Here is a 27,114-nt window from a genome sequence, read left to right as displayed (position 1 = left end):
TCAAATTAAAGGTTATGGAGATGTATGTGTAACTTTTCCAAGTTGTCACGTGAAACAAATTCAAAATGTTATGTATGTTCTAAAGTGCTCAAAATTTAAAATGTTCAAAAGTGTTTGAAACATATACCAGAGCGTAGATCTCGATGACTGGGATCCAACACAACTTGAATCGCTCAAAACCAATATTGTATGCTCCTGATATCGCGTTCTGATCATTTTCCCAAACAAGTAAAAATTTTGCAGGTTGGATGCAGGAATATTGACTGGCCAGTCCATATAATGATTGGGCAAGGTGACTGGGCAGGCTAACTGTAAAATTTGGACCAATGGCAGGTCGAAAAGTGTCCTATTGTGATTGATTCAATTTTGGGTAATTTTTTATTGGTGGTTGAATTTGTGTGTTGGACCAATATTGGGATGCCACGTGGCACCCCGAGGTTCACTAAAATTTTGTTATCGGCCTAACTGCCTCTGGGAGAGTCGAACATAAGACCTCTGAACCAACAGTGCAACGCCTTACCGCTAGGGCGCATGCTAGTACTTAATAGGTATGGTGACCAACATTTATTTAAAGTTATGTCATTTGATATTGGGGGATGGGGTCAGGGCTAAGCCCTAGCCCCCAGTCACCCCATGCCCATGAGATCGCAGGCAGGGGAGCTAAGGGCTCAGACCTAGCCATGGCCCACAGTTCCAGCACCAGCAATTACCAACCATTGGACCACAACCAAATGCATAGAGCGCCAACAGATTTGAGGGCAGAGTTTGGGGACCAACCTCGGACACATTACTGCATGTAACCACACAAAACCACAACAGAGGGCTTAGCAAAGAATTCAGAGTTCGGGTGCATAGTTTAGGGGATAAGCCCTGGGTTTTATGTGGCACATGGAACCAACCATCGAAGATCCATGGGGCTATGCAGATGAGGACGGACGGTTAGCCTCAGCGCCCGGGCGCATGGCCCCATGTGGCCCCGATTTTCCACCCCAGGCCTTATTAGCCATTTAAACTAAGTGACATTTTGCACCAATTTTGGTGCGAATCTCGTTGGCGCTGGGAAAAATTATCACTTGGCTCGCCCTAGAAAGGTGGAATTCGTAGGATGGTTAGCAGTCCAGTGCAGTTTGTAGATCAATTAGTAGGGAAAACTTGGAGAGAGCATAACTTCTTCCGTTTTTGGCCAAATTGAGCCCAACAAAAGCCCATCTAGGGGTTTTTTACTGTTCTAAAACCATTGGAGACATAATATTTACATTTTGAGCACAAGAAGTCCATGTAAACACAAATGTGAGCACTTAATGAAAGAGGCCAAACATTGGAAGCTGGACCAAGAGATGTGGCCCAGAACAGGGGTGAACTCCTTTATCATTTTTTATGTTATGTTTTTCTACTATGGTATATTCTCTCTATTATCATTGTTAACTAAGTTTAAAAATCATTATTTTATGTGTTTTTTAAAGTGATCCATTATCCAAAATACATAAAAATTTACTTGCAATTTTTCCATCATGCTCAAGTTTGCATAACAGATCAGTTTGATATCAAAGCTCAAGGTTATTTTGAAGGTTTGATTTTGTTTGCAAGTGTTTTCTGATGCTTACAAGGTTGAAGCTTAAAAGAGGAAAATAAGAACTTGTGGAGCCAAGGACTCACGTTGTTTCAAGGAGAACACATGCACCTCAAGCTTCACTAGTCAGGGCACATGAAGAAGGTCCTTAAGGGATGTCTAAAGATGAAAGAACTTTTAGAAAAGCTTTCTTTGAAATGCCTAAAATGGTAAAGGTTCTTTATGAAGACAGGAACTCAAGGTTGCAAGGAGAGAGATCAAAACCTCCAAAGGGATATGGAGGAAAAGGAGATAAACCTCCAAAATGGAATGGAGGAAATGGTGACAAGCCACCAGCTTCACCTCCATCCTCATCCTCACCTTCATCCTCATCTACTTCTTCTATCATTTCACAAACACCTCCGAATTCTCCAAAGGGACATGGTAAAACTCTTTTATTAAAGCTTGACATAAAGTTTGAATTTCCTATGTAAAATGGAGAGGTAAATGCTGAGAAATTAGATAATTGGATTCGTCAGATTGAAGTGTATTGCAGGATACAAAGAATCAAGGATGATGAGACCAAAATTCAACTTGCTTCTCTTAGGTTGGAAAGTGCAGCACTTATTTCGTAGGAGGCCAACACTCAAGAGGACATGAAGAAATATGGTAAGGTTTTATCCTCTTTGAATGATTTTGTTGTTGCAATAAGAAGACAACTTTGTCCATTAGCATATATGCAAAAAGCTATAATCGATTGGAAAAACTTTAGGCAAGCTAAGGGTCAAAATGTGCAAAGTTATACTCAAGAATTTATGAAAAGAGCTTTGATTTTGGGTATAGATTTATCCTCTCAAAACACTTTACTCAAATACATTGGAGGATTGCATAGTTATTTGAGACACACAATTCTCATGTATAACCCTACAAAACTAGATGAAGTTTGTGTACAAACAACTCATTTAGAAGTAAGAAGGAAGAATATTCCTCAAGAGGGCAGCCAAAATCCATTTAAGAGTGGAGACAAAAGAAAGGAAAAATTCAAAGGAAAAGGGAAAAAGAATGTTTCAATCAAGAAAGAGGGAGAAAAACTCACATGTAAACATTGTTCAAAAGAAGGCCATGATGAAGACCACTATTGGAAAGTTCATCCTGAAATGAGACCCAAAAAGTTTAACAACAAAGGAAAATGAAAGATTGTTGCAACTACACAACAGGATTTAGGATCCGACTCCGGAGATGAAACAAAGATCACAATCATGGGATTTAAAGGTAAGGACTCTATTGCAAGTACTAGTTCTTCAAGTAGCCTCAATGAAACTCCAAATGAGAAAGAAAGAATAGATCATTTCCATATTAGAGTCATTTCAAAACATACCAAGATAGATATATTGTTTTATAGTGGATCACAAGCAAACCTTATTTCAGAAGACATTGTTAAGAAATTGAATTTGGAAACCACTCCTCATCCTAAACCTTATCCTTTAGGTTGGATATGTGACAATGCAAAATTGCATATGACAAAAAGATGTAAACCTAAGATTTTCCATCATTGTAAACTTTATAGATGAGGTAGCTTAATGACCATCTCGAATTATAGATAAAACACAATTATTAGCATTCATATGATAGCTACATATGCACTCATTGAATGTACTGCGCTAGTATGCATATTAACTTATTATGAAATTACCAAGTGAAAGATAAATGAATTAATTATGGTAAATTCTAAGTGAATACATAACTGACAAAATACTAAATATAATGAGTGAGGTACTTAATGTATGTACCATCACCATACATATTTAACTATACAAATACAAAGGAAATACATGTACTATATAAAAGGGGATATAATATATCTAATACAAAAATAAATTGAATAAACACAGATTATATAAAATATAAAAAGGAATTATAGAAAAATATTATTACAAAGTATAAGATAAAAATAAAAATAAAAAGAGAAATTATAATATACCAACGAAACTAACTAAAAAGAATCCATTATATATAATCATAATATAAAGTGATATGGAAATTTAAACATAAATTCAATAAAGCAGATATTTTATAAAGAAGGGATTGTTGTCAACTACTAATTCAAGTGACGTATGTTGGCTCAATCTATAAATTTGTGCTTATCCCTCATCCCTCGGGAGAGGAACCTTGAACATGAGAGATCACCGCTTGGAGCAGGGGGGAATTCTATTTAAGAAGGCAAAGGAAGAAGAATCGAGAGAGGAGAACAATTTTAACATATGGGTACATACAGGCAAACAGGAAGGAATCTTGATTGTACTGGAGTTTTTGGGCACGAGGAATCATATTGCTTCGATTGGAAAGCATTCTGAGACAGAGTACCTAGGTTGTACCTAGTTCGACAGGGAGTTTTTGGTTGTTTTGGTAACACGGCTAGAACAAGATTTGCAGCAAAGCAGACAGATTTGCAGCGGAGCAGACAGATTTGCAGCAGAGCAGACAAATTTGCAACAGAGCAGACATGTTGGTATCCATTAGATAAATTGTTTAAATTCTGTATTTAAATTACATATTCTAGTATTTTATGAACAAATTATTGTTAAACCCTCTTAAGTTTCAAATTTAGGGCTCTTACAAGTAGAGCTTGATGTTATTCCACTTGATATTTGTGGTATTGTTTTGGGAAGCTCATAGCTATATGATAGGAGAGCTATATTTCATTGTTATGAGAACAAATATCACTTGTTTAAAGATGGGATTGAGTACATTGTTAGGGCACATAGCAAGAAGTTGAATTTATCACTTATGAATGCTAGACAAATGAAGAGGCTTTTTAATGCTAGTAAGAATTTTGTACTGTTGATGATCAAACCAAAAGAGAATGTTGAAAATGAAGCCTTCTAAGGATGTGATGCAAGATTAAAATCTGATTTGTTTGAGGTTGTTAACACCTATGATGAGATGTTTCAGGAACCCAAAGGATTGCCTCTTAAAAGAGAAATCCAATATTAGATCCAACTGCATCAAGATTGTCCTCTTCCAAACATTGGCATGTACAGGATATCAATGATGGAGAATGAAAAAATCAAGAGACAAATCCAAGAATTGCTTGATAAAGGGGTCGTCAGACCAAACACATCACCATGAGGGTCACCAATTGTTTTAGTACCAAAAAAATATGGTGCATGGCACATGTGTGTGGATTTCACTAAGTTGGACTTGAGAAGTGGCTATCATCATATTAGGATTGTTGAAGGAGACATATGGAAGACAACTTTCAAAACAAAGAAAGATTTGTTTGAATGGTTGGTTATGCCATTTGGGCTTTGTAATGCTCCTGCAACATTCATGAGAGTTATGAATGATGTCATAAGGCCTTTTATCGATGACTTTGTGATTGTCTACTTAGATGACATATTGATTTTCAGTAAAACCCATGAAGAACATGCCAGACATGTTAGGAAAGTATTAGATGTCTTAAAGAAAGAGAAGTTGTTTTTAAATATGTCTAAAGGTGAATTTGGAAAGACCTTATTAGTGTATTTGGGACATATTGTTGGAGGGGGTGAATTGAAGATGGATCCCTCAAAGGTCAAAGTCCTTGTAGATTGGCCTAAGCCCAATAATGTAACTGAGGTTAGGAGCTTTTTGGGAGCAGCTCAATATTGGAGAAAGTTCATTTCTAATTTTTCTTCAATTGCAGCTCCATTACATGCATTGACAAGTGTGAAGCAGGTTTTTTAGTGGGGAGGCAAGTAGCAGAAAACCTTCGATGCATTGAAGGAGAGAATCAATACAACTCCAATTCTTGCACTTCCTAATTTAAGATAGTCATTTGAGATACAAACAGATGCAAGTGACTATGTCGTGGGAGTGGTCTTGATGAAACATGGTAAGCCCATATGTTACCATTCTGAAACTTCTAATGGTGCAGTAGTTAGCTATCCTACATATGACAAGGAATTGTATGCATTGGTGCAAGTGTGAAAAAATGGAAACACTACTTGATGGGAAATGAAACTATCATTCACATTAATCATCAACCATTGCAATACTTGCAATCACAAACCAAGCTACAACAAGCGATGCATTTTAGATGGATGGGTTTCTTGTAGAAATTCCACTGGTGATAAGGTATAAGAAAGGTATCTATAAAAAGGTGGTTGACATGCTTTCTAGACCAATTGTTAGTGCTTTGGTTATTCTTAAGCATAATTATATCATGCATGAGAGCTATGTTGAACAATATGCTTTAGATGGCAATTTTAAAGATGTATATGCAACTTTGTGTTAAGGCAACCAAGTAGGGAAATTACATTACCATGTTTGTGATAAAATTTTGTATCATCTTGGCAATCTATGCATTCCATAGGTTGAAAGAGTCAACGTCATAAGGGAAGCGCATACTTCTCTTATTGCTAGCCATTTTGGTGTAGGCAAGACGGTGGCATAATTACAAAGGTATTGTTTTTGGTCTCAAATGAATGAAAGTGTGTCACGATATGTAAGAGGATGTTCATTATGTGCTACAAGTAATCCTAGCAATAGAAAGTTAGGATTTTATACTCCACTTCCAATTCCTTCCCATACTTGGGAAAGTGTTTCTATGGACTTTGTAGGAAGACTTCCTATGTCTAAAAAAAATCATGATTATCTTTATGTTGTGGTGGATCGTTTCAACAAAATGTGTATTTTGATGCCTTGTAAGAAGCAGGTTACATCTGAACAGACTACACAAATGTTCTTTCAAAATGTATAGGTACATTTTGGGTTGCTCAAATCCATTATTTCTGATTGAGATTCTCGATCTCGGCAAATGTTGGTCAAGCTTATGGGGACTCATGGACACCAAGTTGAAAAAAACACAACATTCGATCCACAAATCGATGGTCAGACAGAAGTGGTGAATAGAACAGTAGTACATCTTCTTCGTGGTTATTGCAACAAACATCCTAAGCTTTGGATGAACACTTACACTACATTCAGCATGCTTATAACCAGGCAAATCATTCTTCGACTCAAACATCTCCATCTGAGGCATGCTTTGGATACTTACCAAAATCTCCTATAGATTTTATCTTTGGGAAAGATGTTGTTATTGATGATCATAGTGACATTGACAAAGCCAAGCGATTCATTGAATAAGTTCAATTTGTGCATCATATGGTTCAAGAACAATGGAAAAGAGCCAACCCAACTACAAGACAAGGCATGATAAGCATCGTGTTGACCACAGTTTTCAGGTTGGAGATGAAGTTTGGCCTTACATTAGCAAGGAGGAGGTAATAAACTGAAACCAATAAGGTATGGACCTTTTAAGATTCTAGAAAAGATTGGTAATAATGCCTTCCGTTGGATTTGCCTTCATATATGCAAATATATGCAGTTGTTAATGTTGAGAATTTGAGATTATATGAGCCTCCTTTGATTGATGATCAAGGAGAGTATGTTCAGATTCTTTTAATAGAAGATTTATCTCTTGAATTTTTTGAAGAATTGCATCAAGACACTATACTTGACAGAAAAACAAGAATTTCAAAATGAGGGAATGTGGAGTACCTTCGTGTGGGACTCAAAGGCACAAATCCAAGCAGAGCCAAATGGGTTGAGATTGGAAGGGTGAGAGAATTGTACCTTCATCTGTTTGTCGACTGAAAGTAGTCTTTTTGATCCGGATTTAGACAAGAACGCGACAAATTACAAAGATAACCATAAACACAGAGATGTAGCGAAAATAATACTTCATTTCATTAATGTAAAATTCCGAAATATGCTTACAATTATGAAAATAAACAAGCTAGGGCAATGGTAGCTTATCTCTTAGAAAAGATGTGGTGGCTACATGCCTATGAACTATGTTACAATGAGGCTCGAAGGCCTATTTATTGTTGAGAAACCATGGAAAACCCTAAACATCCAAAAACCTAACCCTAGAAGATGAAACGACAAACTGTGGGCCCCATTTTGGTAAATTGGTACATCAACTTCTCGGGGTCGTAACTTTGGCATACGATCTCCATTTGACACGCACAATATCTCATTAGAAAGATCTATCCGAGAACTACAACTTTGGGAAGAGAAACATTGGTCCATGGACAAATATTGCTCCCAATTTTCCAAAAAAAAAAAAAAATCGTTTAGGGCCTCAAAACGGCTTTGGAAGTTCAGGACTTGAAAAAACTGCTAAAAATAGTAAACTCTACTACAATTAAGGAAACTGAAAAGTTGAAAGAAACAATGGTGGGGGTCCAAGTGGACTTGGCACGTGGCCACCAATATCCACCTGGATCATTCCTCCCCCTTTAGGAAGCAATGGTCCCATTGCGTTGAATTCCTCCATGAGATGAGGAAACTTCTACTGAACTTGGTCCATGGTGAAGAGTTAGCTTGCTTTGACAACTCGATACAGTTGGATATTCTGTTGGCGACTGTGCTTGATCTGTGTGTCCATGATCCGATCAGTTGCAACTTGTTCCATGCAATCTGGATTTAGCTCTATGGGTGTGAGTTGTTCTGCAATGTCGGATGTGTCTAGTAATGGTGGAAAGTATGGCCGAAGGCAGTCCACATTGAACACTGGATGCAGGCCAAGGAATGGGGGAATGCTGAGCTCAAATGCATTGTCTCCCACAACCTTGGTAATGGTGTAAGGACCATATCGGAGTGGTCTAAGTTTCCGATAGGCTCTGGTAAGGCGTTCTTTTTGCAAATGCAACCAGACTTTGTCGCCCACCTGAAACTTGTGTGGCACCCGATGTTGATCATGTTGATGCTTGTACTTGGCATTTGATTTCTCTAGAATGTCATGGACCTACTAACGAATATGTTGGATGTGCTCAATGAAATTTTTTGCCTTATCTGTTTCGTACTAGACATGAGTTGAAGTGTGAGTAGCTACAAATGGCATGGCCACATCAATGGGACATAGTGGCTGGAATCCCAAGCCCACCTAAAAAGGGTTGTGGCGATTTGAGCTGTGGAGAGCCCGGTTGTAGATGTGTTGAACATAGGGGAGGCTCTCGTCCCATGTGCGTGGATGATTTGAGTTGTACATGTACAGAATGTGTACGATCATCTTGTTGACAACCTTTATCTGGCCATCAGTTTGAGGATGGAAGGCTGTGGACTTAGTGAGTTTGGTGTCGAGCATCGACCAGAGACTGGACCAAAATGTACTGAGGAACCTGTTGTCCTGATCTAAGATGATAGACTGTGGGATCCCAAAGTGTATCCACACTCGTTCAAAGAAGAGTTTAGCAGTGGCTTATGCTGTGATATTCTTCTTGCAGGCCGCCATAATGACCATCTTCGAGAACCTATCGACGACCACAAAAACACAATCGTTTCCATGCTTAGTGGAAGGAAGGCCTGACATGTAATCCATGGAGATGGATTCCCAAGTCAACTAGCGGTAGGCAGTGGGGCATAGAGGCCTTGCTTCTTGATGGTCGGTTTGGAAATGGCACAGGCAGTGCATGATATGATGTACTTCCCTACATCCTGTCAAAGATTCGGCCAATAGAAATATCTCTGTAGTACTGCCACTGTTTTCTCAACCCGAAATGCCCAACAGCTCAACTGTAGTGTGCTTCCAAAATCATCTTGGCACGCTCGCTTGAAGGAACACAAAGGTGGCCCACGTGGCATAACAGGGCATCCTGGAGGTGAAAATCTGGAACATGCTGACCCTCCAAGAGTGTCTGGTATGTGTGGCCAAATTTTGTGTCGCTTTTGTAGAAAAGTGGCCAATCAGAAGTCTCGTGCCCACAAGAGTTGAGCATAGTGGTTAACGCCATGATTGGTGGTCGACTGAGGCAATCTGCAACATTATTGTTGTTGCCCTTCTTATACTTGATAATTAAATGGAACTGTTGCAGGTATGTGGACCACTTCTGATGGCGATCATTCTGCAATTTCCCTTGGGTCTGTATGAACTGCAGGGGTCGATGATCTATGTGGATGACCGTTTCCTTCCCCAAAATGTAATGCTTTCATTGTCGGCAGGCCTGCACAATGGAATACATCTCTTTGTCATAAGTGGGATACTTCCAGAGTGTGTCTGAAAGTGTCTCAGTGTGGTATACCACTGGATGCCCGTGTTGAGTAAGTACTTCCCCAATAGTATAGTCAGAGGCATCTGTCTCGACCTCAAATGGTTGTTGCAAGTCTGGTAATGTGAGCACTGGTGTCGTGCAGAGGCAATCTTTCAACTCTGTGAATGCCTTCTGTTGAGATTCAAACCAAAAGAATTTTTCTTTCGCTCCTCCCTTGGTGACTTGACTCAAGGGCCAAGTGATATGAGAAAATCCCAACACGAACCTGCGGTAAAAGTTGGCAAGACCTAGAAAGTTGCGGAGCTCTGTCAGAGTGGTTGGGGATGGCCAATCCCGAATGACTTGGATCTTGGCTGGATCCACATGCACCCCTTGTTCATCAATAATGTATCCCAGATACTGAACCTGGGTCATGCCAAAAGTGAATTTCTCCAAATTGGCATATAACTTGTGTTGCCACAGTGTTTGGAGAACCTGTCGGATGTGGTGGAGGTGCTCTTTCCAACTCTGGCTGAAGATCGGGATGTCATCCAAGTATACCACTACAAATGAGTTGGTGAATGGCCGCAAGATGTCATCCATTAGCCTCATGAAGGTTGCAGGAGCATTCGTCAATCTAAAAGGCATAACCAACCATTCAAAAAGGCCCTCCTTGGCTTTGAAGGTAGTCTTCCACACATTGGAGGGTTCGATTGGTACCTGGTGATATCCTGACTTCAAATCGATCTTGATGAGATATTTTTCCCCCTTCAATTGGTCCAGAATGTCATCAATCCGTGGGATCGAGTACCTATTATGGACAGTGATCTTGTTCAGCGCCCGATAGTCAATACAGAGTCTCCAAGTCCCATCTTTATTCTACACTAACACGATCGGGCTCCCACAGGGCGATGAACTCGGACAGATGTGACCTTTCTGCAGCAACTCCTGAATCTGCCTCTTGATTTCATCATTCTCTAGAATGGAGCATTGATAGATTAGTCCATTGGGCAGCGGCACACTTGGGGTCAAATCGATGGAGTGCTTGACCTGACAGTGCAGAGGAACCCCTGCGGGGAGGTGAAGATGTCCTCGTACTCTTCCACGACCTTGTCCATCTTTAGTTGTCGTGTGAAGGGGCCCTGTCTGGAGGTCGTGGCCACTATCTTCTTCTTTCCTTGAGGGCGTATCATCAAGAAAACAAATTTCATGGTTTTGGAAACGAGCTTACTGCATTGTTTTGCAGTAACCAAAGAGATGGTGGTAGGCGGTGCTACCTCTGGTATCTTGTACAACTTATTTCCCAAAGTAAAAATAACAGAACGGGACCTTGATTCATACACAGCATGTCGCTTCCACAAGTATGGTTGTCCTAATAATACATCACAAACTTCATGGGGAGAAATGTCACACAATACCTCATCTGTGAAGGGCTTGATGTTGTATGGAAGGCGACATTGTTGGCTCACGCGCAAATCCTGTCCTTGGTGAAGCCACCTGATGGTGTACAGTTGTGGATGTGTTGTGGTCGACAAGCCCAGCCACTTCACGAACACTGCCGAAATGAGGTTCTTTTGGCTCCCGCTGTCGACAATGAACTGTAGTAGGGAGCCCTTTACCCACATCTGGGAGTGGAAGAGACGCTCCTCCTCCTTTGGATCTTCGGGTTCCTCCTTCTGAATCTTGGTGGTGGCAATGGTGGCATTGGGCTCTGCATCGATAATCTGCTTCCCTTTGTCATTCCCCTTATTGGGTTCTAACTCAAAGTCGAAACATGCATATGATTCTGAAACCTTTAGCTCAGCCACCAATGACTACTTGGCCCGACACTCACTTGTGTTGTGAGTGGAACTCTTATGAAACTCACACCACTTTCCCGTGTCCTTTTTTGGCTTCACGTAGTTGTTCTTTGCTTGCAGCTTTGGCGGGTTGTCTTGGGCCGCCCCATCTTGACTTTGTCCTTTTTTCTGCGGTTTGGGGGCACCTTTCCCTTGCTTCAGATTCGCAGATCCAAAGTCTCGCTTCTTTTGTTTAAACTTTTGCTCGACCTTGACAGCATATCTGTATGCCGTGCCGAGCAAGGGGATGTTCAGGAATTATATTTCTTCAAGATGTACTTGTGCAAGCAGCCGCGATATTTGAGTACCAAATGCTGCTCTGAATCCTTGATACCCAACTTTGTGTGAAGGGTATGGAAAATATTGGTAAACTCTGGCACGTCTTGGTCCCTTCCCTGCCGCAGCATGGTCCACTTTATGTATTGATCCTCATAGCTTCCGACAAGGTAGTACTGCTCCTTGATGGCATCCCGGAATGAATTCCAAGTGGGTGCGGCTGAAAATAGTGAGCTTGTACTTTCATCCTTCTGCTCGCAGTAGGTTTCCCACCAATCCTTGACGTGGGGGGCTACTTTGAGAAGAGTGAAAATAATCTTTTCCCGACTGGAAAAATCATGAACAGAAAAATAACCCTCTAGCAGATTTAACCATTTATCGACAACATCTGCGTCTATCTGACCCTTGAATATGGGGATTTCAAAATTAACTTGTACCTTAAACGGAGTGGCATTTCCAAATTTGCTGTTGGAAGCCGATGCGTCGCCCCTAGGTAGTCGCTGAAGGATCTGGGCAAAGTTGTCCATCATTGTGTTCCTTTGTCACTCGAGGGCTTTTCGAGGAAGATTTTGATAGGATCTCCTGCCCCCTCGTCTTTCTTTTCATCCGCCATGGGAGGCCGTCGGGATTTGCGAAGCTGGTCTTGAAAAGGTTCGACCAGTTCAAGCCCTAACTCCTTATATCCCAACCTCATTGGGGACATGCAAAGAAAAACAGAGAAAAAAGCAGACCGCTCTGATACCACTGATCTGGATTTAGACGGGAACGCAACAAATTACAGAGATAACCATAAAAACAGAGATGTAGCGGAAATAATACTTCATTTCATTAATGTAAAACACTGAAATATGCTTACAAACAACAATGGAAATAAACCAGCTAGAGCGATGGTAGCTTATCTCTGAGAAGAGATGTGGCGGCTACATGCCTCTGAACTGTGTTACAATGAGGCTTGAAGGCCTATTTATTGTTGAGAAACAATGGAAAACCCTAAACATCCAAAAACCTAACCCTAGAAGATGAAACGCCAAACTGTGGGCCCCGTTTGGGTAAATTGGTACATCAACTTCCCGGGGTCATAACTTTGGCATACGATCTTCGTTTGACGCGCACAATATCTCATTAGAAAGATCTATCCGAGAACTACAACTTTGGGAAGAGAAACATTGGTCCATGAACACATGTTGCTCCCAATTTTCCCAAAAAAGTCGTTTAGGGCCTCAAAACGGCTCCGGAAGTTCAGGACCCGAAAAACTGCTAAAAATAGTAAACTATGCTACAATTAAGGAAACTGAAAAGCTAAAAGAAACAATGGTGGGGGTCCAAGTGGACTTGGCAGGTGGCCACCAGTATCCGCTTAGATCACTTTTGGAGGTCCAAAAGCTTCCAATGGGGAGGAGTGATCCAAGGGATCAGTGAAGTGATCAAAATTCGAAGTGTTCAAAATTGCTCAAAACCTGCCCCAGAGCGTAGATCTCGACGACCTGAATCCAACGCAACTTGAATTGCTCAAAACTAATATCGTATGCTCCCGATATTGCATTCTGATCACTTTCCCAAACATGTAAAAAATTTGCAGGTTGGATGCAGGACTGCTGACTGGGCAAGGTTACTGGGTAGGCTGACTATACAATTTGGACCAATGGCAGGTTGACAAGTGTCCTATTGTGATTGGTTCGAATTTGGGCGATTTTTTATTGGTGGTTGAATTTGTGTGTTGGACCAATGTTGGGATGTCACGTGGCCCAATCATGGGCTGCCATGTGGCACCCCAGGGTTCACTAAATTTTTTTTGAACATAAGACCTATGAACCAACAATGTAGCGCCTTACCGCTAGGGCATGTGGTAATACTTAATAGGTATGGTGGCCAGCATTTATTTAAAGTTTATGTCATTTGATATTGGGGGACAGGACCAGGGGTAAGCCCTGGCCCCCAGTCACCCCACACCCACGAGACTGCAGGCAAGGGAGTCGAGAGATCGAGCCTAGCCCCGGCCAACAGTTTCGGCACCAGCAGATACCAACCATAGGATCACAACCAAATGCGCGGAGTGCCAACATATTCGAGGGCGGAGTTTGGGGACTAGCCCCAGTCACATTACGCATGTAACCACAACAGAGGGCTTAGCACAGAGTTCGGGTTCAGGTGCAGAGTTTAGGGGATAAGCCCTGGGGTTTATGTGGCACATGGAACCAACCACCGAAGAGCCATGGGGATATGTCGACAAGGGTGTGCAGTTAGCCCCAGCTCCCAGCCCTAGCGCATGGCCCCATGTGGCCCTGGTTTTTTGCCCCAGGACTTACTGGCCATTTAAACTAAGTGAGATTTTGCGCCAATTTCGATGTGAATCTCACCGGCGCTGGGAAAAATTGTCGCTCAATGCGCCCAGGAAAGGCAGAATTCGTAGGATGGTTAGCAGTCCAGTGCAGTTTGTAGATCAGTTAGCAGGGAAAACTTGGAGAGAGCATAACTTATTTTGCTTTTTACCAGATTGAGCCCAACAAAAGCCCAGCTAGGGGTTTTTTACTGTTCTTAAGCCATTTGAGACATAATATTTACTTTTGGAGCACTGTAAATCCATGTAAACACAAATTTGAGCACTTAATGAAAGAGGCCCAACATTAGAAGCTAGACCAAGATATGTAGCCTAGGAGAGGGGTGAAATCCTTTATCATTTTTGTTGTTATGTGTTTCTGATATGGTATATTGTCTATGTTATTGTTGTTAACTAAGTTTAAAAATCATTATTTTATGTGTTTTGTAAAGTGATCCATTACCCAAAATACATAAAATTTTACTTGCAATTTTTCCATTGCCTTCAAGTTTGCATAACAGATCATCTTAGAACAAAGAAGAATTCAATTTTAATTTCCATCATTGTAGATCAAGATCTAAAAGTTGAACTTGTTAGGCCATAGTGTGTTGTCAAGGATATATAGGATCATTACAAAATCAAAACAAGAGTTAGAGTTGGAGGACTATAAAAGCTTGATGTTACAAGGAAGGAATCATCAAGCATTGACATCTACAATTATGTCAACTAAGAAATTATAGCATCAAATGTATGGTCATCTCAATCATAATGATCTTATGTTACTTCAAGAGAAAGGAGTGGTGGAAGGTCTTCCAAATTTTATGAAGAATATGTTAAATGTAAAGGATGTGCATCAGGAATACAACATGGGAAAGAGTTTCCTACAAGAATTATAAAGAGGAAAAGAGAAATTCTTGAGCTAACAAATACTAATGTGGATGGTCCCATGCAAACCAAGTCACTTTGTGGAGCTTCATATTTCCTTGTTTTCATTGATTATAGAACTAGATTCACATGGGTTTACTTTATCAAAATAAAAAGTGATGTGTTTGAATAGTTTAAGGAATTTAGGAATATGGCTGAAATGTAGACAGGAAGGTATATCAAGATCCTTAGGTTGGACCAAGGGGGAGAATACACATCAGGGACATTCATCATTGCAAGAACAATGGAATTTAATAACAACTTACAGTGCTACATACTCCTCAATAAAATGAAGTAGCTGAGAGGAAAAATAGAACTTTGGTTGAATGTGCTCAAAGCATGATTAAAAGTAAATACCTTACTAATGTATTTTGAGATAAAGCAATAAGTATTGTTGTATATTTGAAACATAGAAGTCCTACAAAAATTTTACAGCATAAAACTTCTTATGAAGCATTTCATGGCTATAAGCCAATTGTAAGTCAATTGAAAATTTCTAGAAGAAAAGCATTTTCTCATGTTCCTAAAGAAGATAGGGAAAAGCTTGATGCCAAGGCAATCAAATGCATCTTTATTGGCTCTTGTACTAATTAGAAAGCTCATAAAATGTATTAACCCAACATTGATAAAGCTTTTGCAAGAAAAGATATATTATTTCATGATCATGCAGATGAAGGTTGAACAAAGGTTAGTCATGATTTATGGCATCTTCCTAAAGGTAATGATGAAAATGTCAAAGAAGAAGAAGATGTTGAATAGGTTCAAGTTGAAGCTTCAAGTAGCGTGGTCACTTCAAGTAGCTATAGTGCACCAAGAACGGAGGTGAAGGAACTCCACAAAATAATGCAGCACCAAGGAGATCAATAAGGCAAATTCAGAGACTTATAAGGTATAAATATTATGCATTAATGAATCAACTTATTAGCATATTGGAGTCTTTAAACTATGAGCAAGCTAAAAACCATAAAGATTGGATGGATGCCTTCAAAGAAGAATAAAGTCCCCATAGGTTCAAAACGATTGTTCAAAACTAATATTAATGTTGATAGAAGTATTGAAATGTATAAAGCTAGATTGGTAGAAAAGGGTTATTCACAAAAAGGAATAGGCTATGAAGACAGTTTTGCACTTGTGGCTAAAATGAACACCATGAAGATGATGGTTGCATTGGCTATTAAACACAATTGGAAGCTACATCATTTAGATGTTAAGTCACAGTTTCTAAATGGAGAATTAAATAAAGAAGTTTATCTTGTTCAGCCATAAGGTTTTGTAAAGCAGAGACAAGAGCATCTTGTTTGAAAAGTTAAAAAAAGTATTATATGGACTCAAACAGACACCAAGTGTTTGTATGTGAAGATTAATACATTCTTCTTTCAGCAAGGTTTTATGTAAAGTAAAGGAGATCCAAATTTGTATATCAAGGAGGATGAAAATGGGTATATTGCTTTGATTTCTTTATATGTTGATGATCTTATCTTAATAGAAAATGTCACTAAGTTAATTGAAAAGATAAAAAAAATGTTTGTCATAAGAATTTGAGAAGGACCTTGGACAATTGCATTATTGTTTATACATTAAGGAATGGAGAGATGATGGTAAAAATTTGATTACACAAAGTAAACATACATAGGAATGAATCAAAAGATTAAATATGGATGGATGTAAATCAATGTCTACTCCATTAGAGCATAATATTAAACTTAGCAGTGATGATGAAACAAAATAAGCCAATGTTACTTTGTATCCACATTTGGTGTAAAGTATGAATTATTTAACTACAACCAAGCCATAAATTGCATATTCAGTCAACATACTTAGTCCATTCATGGCTAAGCCACATGACAATCATGACAATCATTAAAAGATAGCCAAGAAAGTCCTTCGATATTTCAAGGAGAGTAAAAATCTGGTATTAAATATACTAATGATTTAAATGTGGAGTTGATAGGTTATTCAAATTCTGACTGGACAGGAAATCCAAATGACAGGAAGTCCACGTGATGCTTACTGGATCTGGAATTTTGTCCCAGTACTTTCTTCAGGAAATGTTATTTTCCAATGTAAGTGTGAATTGTAAACTCAGGTAAGTGTCATTTTCATCCAATTATATTAAGTGATCCCATTACTATAAATATGGAATTCTATTGTGTATTCCTAGATGGATCAGATCTATTAATCTCTCCTCTTAGAGTTTGTCAATGTTCTTGTCTTTTCTGTTTATTACCAGATTTGGATCTTAACGAGGTAATGACCCCTGAACAGGTTCTTTGTTCAAGGTAAGCAACTGAAGCTTAATCTTAAAATAGCTACCGAACAGGAAGGAATGATGCTTAGCAAGGCAGCGGTGGGTAAGCTGCGACTAATACTGTACTGTAGTTGTAAGTTCCTAAGATCAAAATGATGCTTAGCTATAACTTCCCATTGATCAAAATGAATATATTATATGGTAAGATCATTATGTCAGTGTGGAAAAAATTACCCATTTCCTCTGTAAGGCACGACCAAAGTACTGAAGCAACTCTATATGACATCAATGGCAATCTATGAGAATCCTTTATGCTTGTAAATTGGTAGATCATTAATGTCGTAAGTTATATAAGGACGCTTTCACTCCTTTTTATAGTCTCTGGGAAATATTGTGCCTAAAGTTTTGGCTCTTTCCCGAAGCAAATACTTCTGAATTTTTCCTGTTGATGTCTTTGGTAGGTCTCCAAAGATCACAGTTCGAGGAGCCATATAATGTGGTAAACGATCGCGACAGAAATTGATCATGCTTTCAGGAGTAACTTCTTCTTCAATAAAATCTTCTTTCAGCTTCACAAAAGCACACGGTGTTTCACCCCAGTAATCATCAGGTCGTGCTACAACTGCAGCTTCAAGTACATGTGGATGAGCATAAATAACAGTTTCAACTTCGATGCTGCAAATATTCTCGCCCCCTGAGATTATAATGTCTTTTGATCTATCCTTGAGCTCAAGGTAGCCGTCAGAATGAATGACCCCTAAATCACCAGTGTGAAACCATCCATTTTCAAATGCTTTGGCTGTAGCTTCAGCATTTTTGAAGTATCCGTTCATGACTATGCTGCCCTTGATCATGACTTCACCAATTGTAGTACCGTCATGAAGAACACTTTCCATTGTGCTGGGATTCTTGACATCTTGTTTAGAAACCCCCAAGTGAGGAACCCCTTGCCGGGTCTTCAGCTTGAATTGATCCTCTGATGGAAGCTTACCCCATTCAGGCTTCCAAACACATGAGGTTATGGGACCGTAGGTTTCAGTGAGGCCATATATGTGTGTTATGTGGAAACCGAGTTCCTCCATTCTGGATAGCAATCGGGAAGGAGGTGGAGAACCACCTGTCATAACATAGACAGTGTGAGGAAGTGGTCTTCTTTCATGAGGTGGTGCATTTGCAATGATACTTAATACAGTTGGTGCTGCGCCTAAGTGGGTGACTTTGTGTTCCTCAATTGCGTCAAATATATCTTTTGCTTTTACATTTCTGAGACAAATGTTGGTTCCACCTTGTGCTGCCATACCCCATGGAAAACCCCAACCATTACAGTGAAACATGGGTATAGTCCAAAGGTAAACAGGCCTAAACTTCATTTCCCACATTAAAATGGTACTGAGTGTATTGATAAAGGCACCTCTGTGGCTGTACACAACACCTTTAGGACTAGACGTGGTGCCTGATGTATAGTTTAATGTAATAGCATCCCATTCATCTTCAGGCCAGCGAGTCTCAAAATTAGGATCTCCACTTGCCAAAAGCTTTTCATACTCCAGAACACCTTCATGATCATCATTCAAAGATACTCTATACTTGTCCAATTCATGAATCACAATCATTAATGGTAATTCCTTTTTCACCTGTGAAAGAATCCTTACTGCCGCTTTTGTAACTTCCAAGAATTGGTAATCCACAAAGACCACCTTAGCTTCTGAATGCCTCAAAATAAAAGACATTGTATGTGCATCATGTCTAATATTTAGAGTGCTGAGCACTGCCCCTGCCATTGGAACTCCGAAATGCATTTCATAGGTTGCTGGGACATTTGGAGCTACTACAGCAACCTGTCACATTAATGAATAATATAACTTCAGGAACGTAGTCTAACATCATTTAACAAAACTGTTAAACCCAATAAAAAAGTGCGCCCAAGCATTCATTTTAAACAAGACATTACAGTTCATGGAAGGATACATATTGCTTACCAAGCAATCCCCATCCTTTTCAGTGAACAGCTGTCATGGCACAGGCAAGTGCCATGGGTTATATTGGTTTTAATTGGTGAGACTGAGGAGCTCTATAGAACACGCGCGAGCTCTTGTCGAGGGGCATATGCAGAGATCTTACTGGTACTGGTGATCTCTGAAATTGTCCAGATTTTCTCTAGGAATGCAAATGCTTATTCTGTAAAGGCCAAAAGACTGACCTGAAAGGCGGCAATCCTTGCCTGTAGGCGTTAGTTTACTAAGGCCTACCTACCATACGAGAAGAATGAGTAATATGCCGAATCCCACGGGGAGCAGCATCCTCATTGTGAATTGTTGTGCTGTTTGAAGATGGAATTATGGCATGGTGCTATACAAAAGCTAGTGATAAGTTGATAACTATGGCATGGTGCTATACAAAAGCTAGTGATAACTAGAAACCTTCAATGACCTTCAATTCATTAAAGACACAATGCAATCTAAACCGTAAGGAAACTAATGATCCAAGGGTAGTATTTGTATATAATGTGCAACAAAATTTCAAATATTGGGATATGCCTTGCAGTAAGATATTTTTGCAATATCACAAAAATACAAGTCCAACTGTGCACATAAAATATTGGGTAAAAGATATTGTGTAACGTGGGTGTAGATAATGTGGAACAAAATTTCAAAAATTGAGATATGCCTTGCAGTAAGATATTTTGCAATATCACAAATATACAACCACAAATCAAACTGTGAACATAAAATATTGGGTAAGAGATATTGTGTCACATGGGTGGGGTTGCGAAAATATTGCATAAAGCATATTGTATTTTTTGTCCAATATTTTCCCAACATCAGCGATGATAAGGTGGGGAATGGCTGTATGTTGATAATACCAGAGTGAGAGAGGTTAGAATAATTAATAAGTCCAGATTTAAAAGGGGATGATAAGTTGGGGGAAGGGCTCTATGTTGATAATAAGTCCAAAATTAAAATTGGCTCTATGTTGCTAATACTAGAGTGACGGAGGTTGTAAATACTTGAATGAGACAGGCTAAGGACTTACACCTTAAAAGACAACTTTAAAATCTGCAAAACTTTTAGGAGTAGCTATAAAAAACTGAAGAGAGACTAAACTGTGGAAAGAAGCGTGCAGAGAACGTAAGGTCCTCTGAGCTTAGAAGAGTGCCAGTTACCATTTACCCGTCTGTCTATAGTGTGTGGAATCTGCCCCACAGTGCTCTGTCTTCTTCATGTGTTTGTTCTATTTGGACCTAGGCAATGAAAGAGCTGGATGAATTCTAATTAATATGGAGGCTTTATCAGAGTTCCTTCCTAAAAGATGGGGTTGTCACTTAAGGAATCTGATCTGTCAAATTTTCTCTGATCACACTTGCGTTCAATTACACGACTGTAAATCGATAAGAGGGGCAACCATGTCCAAGCAAGAATCGAATCCAAACTAGGCTTACATGTTTTTATAATGTATTAGGCGATGCAATCATATAAGAAAAACCTCCCTAGTCATCTGAAGGGCCTAGTTATAAACACTTTGAAACAGAGAATATGAATGGATATTTATTCATCTTTTCCTTTTTCGGATAAATTAAAGAAATATGGAGCTATACAAACAAATTTCCCAAAGAAGATCGTTTTGAAGGCATAAAAAAGAGCCACATATTTGTCTATAACTTACAACGTCCCCTGCTTTGACATTGAGAGAGCGAAGCACGGAGGCAAGCCTGCGACAGCGCTCTGCTGTTTCCGCCCACGTAAATCGAGTAGATCCATAGACTACTGAAGTTCCTTCTCTATACACGCTGCTTGCTCTCTCCAGGAAACTTATTGGCGATAATGGATCTCTGTTGGCCTCGCACGGCTTCAGGTCTTTAAATTGGGAATTCTTTGCAGGGCTCATCTCTTCCCTTGCACTACCATAGTAATACGTTCGTCCCACTGGTTAATGAGGCAACACCAATACTTTACAACACAAGGGCACTCTGAAAATCTATTATGCGTGGCTAACAGCAAAATTAATTTCAAAAACGAAAGGGGAATTGATTTTAACTCACTTAGAAACAACTGTGCAGAAGTAGCGAGTGCGAAGAACTATACTCCTCATGCTCCCGAGCAATTTCTCCATCGCCTCAGCTTGGAGGATTTTCGTAGCTTTGCAGTAAAATAACATATTTCTGTCGATCGCCTGTCGGGACGGAGAAGGGGCTGGCTTTTCCCCAAGATCAAACCATGCCCTTCATTTTATAAGATTGTCGGGACGGAGAGGGGCTGGCTTTTCCCCAAGATCAAACCATGCCCTTCATTTTATAAGATTTTGTCCAAGCTGTGGTGTTTTATGCCCTTCCATTTTATAAGATTTTGCCCAAGCTGTGGCATTTTATGCCCTTCCATTTTATGAGATGTTTGCGCAAACTGTGGTGTTTTCTGTTAATAATTTATCTTTTAGACAATCTTGTATTTTCAGTATTTTCAGTAAGATCTTAGTCATTAAATCATGAATCATAGAAGCATCCATCCAAGCTGACAGGTGTAATTTCTATTTAGTAAAGTGTACCTTGTATTTAGATTTATTTTTAATTAATTATAGACTTATATTGACTAGTTGGTTTGTTTGGAGTTTATTTTTATTAGATTAGTAGTTAAAATCTCATGGGAGAAGTTGCTAGTGAAAGTTATCTCTGAAAATTTTGCACAATCATGGTGTAAGCATCCGGTAGGTGGGAAGATAGTTTTCCATCCAACATTGAGGCTAACCTCAGCCCAAGGGGAGGGTTGAAGGTAGGAGCCACCTGTGGAGACAAAAATTGTGCCACAAGGCATCCAAGCTCAATCGAGCTTCACATAACCCTAGAGATAGCACCACATAGGTAGGGAGATTGTTCTTTCATCCAAAATTGGGGTTGGTACCACCCTAGGGAAGAGGGTGAGGTAGAAGCTACATGCAGAGGTAAAAATTATCCCACAAGGTGTCCAAGTTTGATAGAGCCTCATACAATCTTGATAATAGCACCCCAGAAGTGAGTAGATCATTTTGCTATCCAACATTAACACTAATACTAAGTTAATAGAAAATATATAAAGAATATTACTGAGAGTTTCAAGTAAAATTGGGAAATCTCATCAACCACCAAAAAGAGTGTGCAAGTGCCCTTAATTATTACATCCTAGTTATTTTTAGAAGTAAACTATGTATTGAAAATTCTTATTATTTTGATTACTTTGAAAACATAAATAATAGCGAAATATATGATGTTTATTGACATCCTCTTGATTAACATTATTGGGAAAATAATTATGTTAATCGATGTCCATGTCATCTTTTATTAATGCACTATTTCCTGTTTCTAGTAATTTACATAAACAAACTTAATTGACATCCTATGATTTGAAGCCACGGATTGAGAATCTTTGTTAAGATCGGTAACCAAGTTCCTAAGAAAGTTGCACTATGCTTTCAATACTTTAATTCTTGCCCTTGTTGGACCAGGAGATTCATAACTACCACATTCTATGTGGCACATTGATGTTCTTTTTGATGTACTTTTGATGTCAATGAAAACATAAAGGATCTATTACATTGGATAGACTCTTCATGCCTTCAAAGAGTTTTCTACATGTCTATGTAATCCATATTGTCTAAACACAAAACAAAGAAAACTAAGGGTGGCAAAGTCAAAATGGAATTGAATTGAGAGCTAATTTCCACACATATACAAGGTTCTATACTAAAGCCTAGAAATAATTCAACTAAAACACTACATTTTCATAAATATATAAGACTTGAATTGGGGATTCCAGCACAACCATTCCTAACCATAACCAGAATGACATATCCTAGACTAATAAAAAGCAATGCACCGAGTGAAAATTGTGATTACTAATGGAACATAAACACACAAAGATGTTGTCGTTACAAGATAATAGAGGAATAATAAACTATGTCTATTCCAAACCAAAAATCCCAAGACAAATTCCATATACCAAGATCTAGGTGTGTTCAGACAACCAAAGAACTCTAGAAATTATATTTTATGTACATCCAAATAACCCACAAGACAACGATAGATCACAGAAAAATCTTACTAAGTGGGTTTGAGTCTAATTGATGATACTCTTGAAGTCACATCAAAATCCAACCTAGCTTTGCTCCATAATCCCACCTTGCCAATAAGAAATGGTAATGAAGGATCAATAGGTAGGATGTCGATTAATTCCTCATATGCAAGGAGATGAGGTTGCATATTTGTATATCCCCTCCCTATTCTTGAAGATTGATATGAGAGATGACAAAACATGTGTTAGTTAATAAAGATACAACATGACAATTCATAAACTATGGATGCTTAGGGGTTGTAACAATGAAAACAACCCCAATTTGTTTCAAACCCGCTTGATTGAGAAAGATGGCTTCGCTGGTGAGCTACAATCAAGGCTAGTTTGTTATCTACTAAGATTAAGTTCATAACCATCAATTTAACAATGACACTTGAATCTTCGATAGCAATAATTTTTTTTATATTGAAATCCTTGTAAAAAAAACCTTGAAAAAAAATTTAAACCTTAACTTCTATTTGTAAATGCTCCTCATCCCATCTAAAAATTAATTCGATTTTTCCTTTAGAAACAAAAATAATCTCCCTATACCTACAATCTTTAATAATTTCTCATATATATATATATAAATATATAAATATATAATAACCTCATTTATTTATATATATAAATAATTAATTATTTATTTATATATATAAATAATTAATTGTGTATCTATTGTTTTAATAAAACAAACACTTCTTTATGATTTAGAATGATCTATTTATGTTTTAGGAGTTATTTGACCTATGCAATTGTCTTGCTTGCTGGGGAATTGTTTTCGCTCCCCCAGCCGATTCGAACCCTGCGGAGGTCCCCCCTTCGGTGATATGTGACGGCTTTGCCGTATCTGCCGGCTTCGGCCGTATTCTGACTGGCTTCGGCCATATTGTAATCATGAAGGCTTCGGCCATATATGGATTTTCTCTCTGAAAAAAAAAATATTATTATCTCATTACATATTTATCGTATATTATAATTATTGTATACACATATTGTATATACTCGATAGTGACGCACATTATGATAAAGTTAGAAAGAAGTTTGTTTTAAAGTTATGAAAGGTATGACTCGGTTATAGAGAAGTGTTTAAATTTTCCTTAAATTTAAATAAAATTATGATATTTAAAATAAAATAATAGATTGTAAGTACATTTTTTATATATAGAAACAAAGAAGTTTAAAAATCAGAACTTGCATTAAAATGATTAGCTCATCTTGTTTCAAGACATTTCTTCTACCATTTGAGGTTGAAAAGAACTCTATTATGATCATTTACCAAAGAGATTTTCATTGTTTAATGTATTTTTTGGTTATGTCAATAAGATTGCCATGTGATCTCTCTATGCTTTGGCTTGGTTGAAAGTAGGAAGCACTAAACTTGTATATGTTGTTATAGAACATTTATCTCAAGCAAGACAATTGCATAGGTCAAACAACTCCTAAAAGCATAGGATTAAGCATCTTTGATCCTCATATACCATAAAATCTTGGAATGTGTTGTTTGAGTCCCTAACAAGATAGAAGCATTGACCTTTGATCTCATACTATGGTGGGCATCTGAAGACAAATTGGTCCTTTCCCTCCTAACTTGGGGAATAGGTTCAACAAGTACGATACTCCCAAGGAATATTGGAACTTATCTCAATAAAAACTTTGAAGGGAGAAAAATCTAGTTTATTGAAGAATCTTCGGCGAAAATCACATAGAAAAACTTTTGTCGACGCGTTTCAAACCAGCCAGTGTGGTTCATCGTCAGGACAAGTTGAATGAGCAGATCTCACTTAGCACATTAAATAGATAGGGCAAAGAATCCCATGACTTAACGGCTAACAACCAACAGCTAGAATTGACTGGATAACGGCTAGTTTGACTCTGATAAAAGGTAAAATAATATTAATATATATAAATTTTTATTTAATTTATTATTATAATTAATTTTAATAAGATTTTTTTTTGTTATTGATATTAAAATTAAAATGTAAGAGACAATGCTAGAATATATATATATATATATATATATATATATATATATATATATATATATATATATATATATCACTGTAAATATATTGATGAATATAAATTAAAATGAATTAAATTAAAAATTATGTAAAATAAATTAATTTCAAAAATAATAGTTAGTTATAAATACCAAAAATAGAGTAATAGTTAATTATATTTATTAAAATATATATTTTTATAAATATTCGCAACTCTTTGGCGAATATTTATAAAAATATATATTTTAATAAATATAGTTAACTATTACTCTATTTTTGGTATTTATAACTAACTATTATTTTTGAAATTAATTTATTTTACATATTTTTAATTTAATTTAATTTATATTCATCAATATATTTACAGTGATATATATATATATTAATTTACTTATTCTTGTCCCTTACATTTTAATTTTAATATCAATAACCAAAAAAGAATTCTTATTAAAATTAATTATAATAATAAATTAAATAAAAATTTATATATATTAATATTATTTTACCTTTTATCAGAGTCAAACTAGCCGTTATCCAGTGAATTCTAGTTGTTGGTTGTTAGTCGTTAAGTCATGGGATTCTCTGCCCTATCTATTTAATGTGCTAAGTGAGATCTGCTCATTCAACTTATCCTGGCGATGAACTACACTAGCTAGTTCAAAACGCGTCGACAAAAGTTTTTCTATGTGATTTTCGCCGAAGATTCCTCAATAAATTTATGGATCACAGAAGTCTCAATTCAAAAACTCTAGTTTGTTCAAGGGAAGTCTCACATTAAAGAGCATTAGATTTTGGTGTATCTACAAGGTCCAATAAGCCTATCACTAATATGTAGATACATATTATGTTAATAATGGGCCTTTAGCAAGAGTATACGCCTTTCCATCTCTCTTTCAAAGGTGTTTAATGCATCCATTAAGAATTTGTCTAGAGGCAACTTATCAATATCAATACTAATTAGCCAAAGAAATGAGGAGGATCTAGCATACTTGAGTGAAAAATATGGGTACCTAGGATGACCCATCTGAAGGGCCCATTTTCTTAAGTTTATGAATCATCATTAAAAATCTAGATGACCACAAAGATAGAGAGTGGGGAAGCGTCAAACTTCGTATGAATGATGGTTTGAGGTACTCATCTCTTTACATGGATGTCTTTAGATAGTATTGAAACAATGACTCTCTTTATTTATCTTTGATTTGTAGAATGAAGGTAAGGTTCACAAATGTCACATCCATAAAGAAAAGTACATGTGACTAGGGAATGGCATAGAGGGATCTTTACCTAGATGTTATGAAATTGAAGTTGGAAACATTGCATCTCAAGTGAAGTAAGGGTTGTGTAACCTTCACTTAAATAATGCTCTTCTATTAGTTTCAAATTGAAGTTTGGTCTTGTTAGGTCCCTATAATACTAGTGATTCCCCCATTAGTATTGTCATTGTAGCCCTTATTGTTATTATTGTGCCCCTATTGTCCCCATATTGTTATTATTGTGCCCCATAGAAGCCAACTATTGTTATTGTTGTGCCCTTATATTATTATTGTTATGTCGGCTTTGATTATATTGTGACTCCTTAGACTCCTATATATAGAAAGGAGGTTTTGTTATTTGTATCATCCAAGAATTGTTCATTTGTGTAATTTAAAGGAGGTTTCCCCCTCGAAGAGGCTGATTTTGAAGTATAGGATCCAAGGAAGTTAGGGTTTTTGCAGGCTCCCGAATTATATCTCAAATAGTTGACCTGGGGAAAATCATCATAACTTTCTCTCTTAGCATCAAATTGAAATTTCGTAAAAAGTTACAGAAAGAGGATGGACTTTAGTTTTCTGTGTATTGGTCGCAGGTCCTAAGGTTGAAACAGTGA

The 27,114-nt window shown here is 37.8% G+C and overlaps 1 protein-coding gene across 2 annotated transcripts; it reads right to left on the bottom strand.

The window, feature by feature from the left end:
* Window positions 1-17,343: 17,343 nt before the first annotated feature.
* LOC149238995 (butanoate--CoA ligase AAE1-like) lies at window positions 17,344-21,528 on the bottom strand. Of its 2 annotated transcripts, none has more exons than XM_089373283.1 (3): window positions 21,207-21,528; window positions 20,831-21,090; window positions 17,344-19,005 (listed from the first exon to the last, which is right to left on the bottom strand). In XM_089373283.1, coding segments are annotated over exons 1-3 (1,737 nt in total). In that variant the 5' UTR covers window positions 21,208-21,528; the 3' UTR covers window positions 17,344-17,529. The 2 variants fall into 2 exon arrangements, with proteins under 2 accessions (XP_089229409.1, XP_089229408.1); XM_089373282.1 differs by having other exon boundaries at window positions 20,831-21,065.
* Window positions 21,529-27,114: the final 5,586 nt, after the last annotated feature.

Source organism: Pinus tabuliformis, chromosome 8 (genome assembly GCF_031772625.1).
Source record: "Pinus tabuliformis cultivar Carrire ecotype Pingquan chromosome 8, CPIR1, whole genome shotgun sequence".
NCBI classification, from domain to species: Eukaryota; Viridiplantae; Streptophyta; class Pinopsida; order Pinales; family Pinaceae; genus Pinus; species Pinus tabuliformis.
The sequence above is the reverse complement of the archived record's forward strand: the minus strand, read 5'-3'. Positions and strand labels throughout refer to the sequence as shown.

Bases quoted from the DNA above. Each gene is read 5' to 3' on its own strand.
- LOC149238995 (XM_089373282.1), bottom strand. From the start codon at position 21,322: ATGTTATTTTACTGCAAAGCTACGAAAATCCTCCAAGCTGAGGCGATG. The intron at 21,066-21,206 runs GTGAGTTAAAAT...TTACTATGGTAG, and splicing joins TTCTGCACAGTTGTTTCTAA to TGCAAGGGAAGAGATGAGCC. The intron at 19,006-20,830 runs GTAAGTTATAGA...TTAATGTGACAG, and splicing joins ATGTCAAAGCAGGGGACGTT to GTTGCTGTAGTAGCTCCAAA.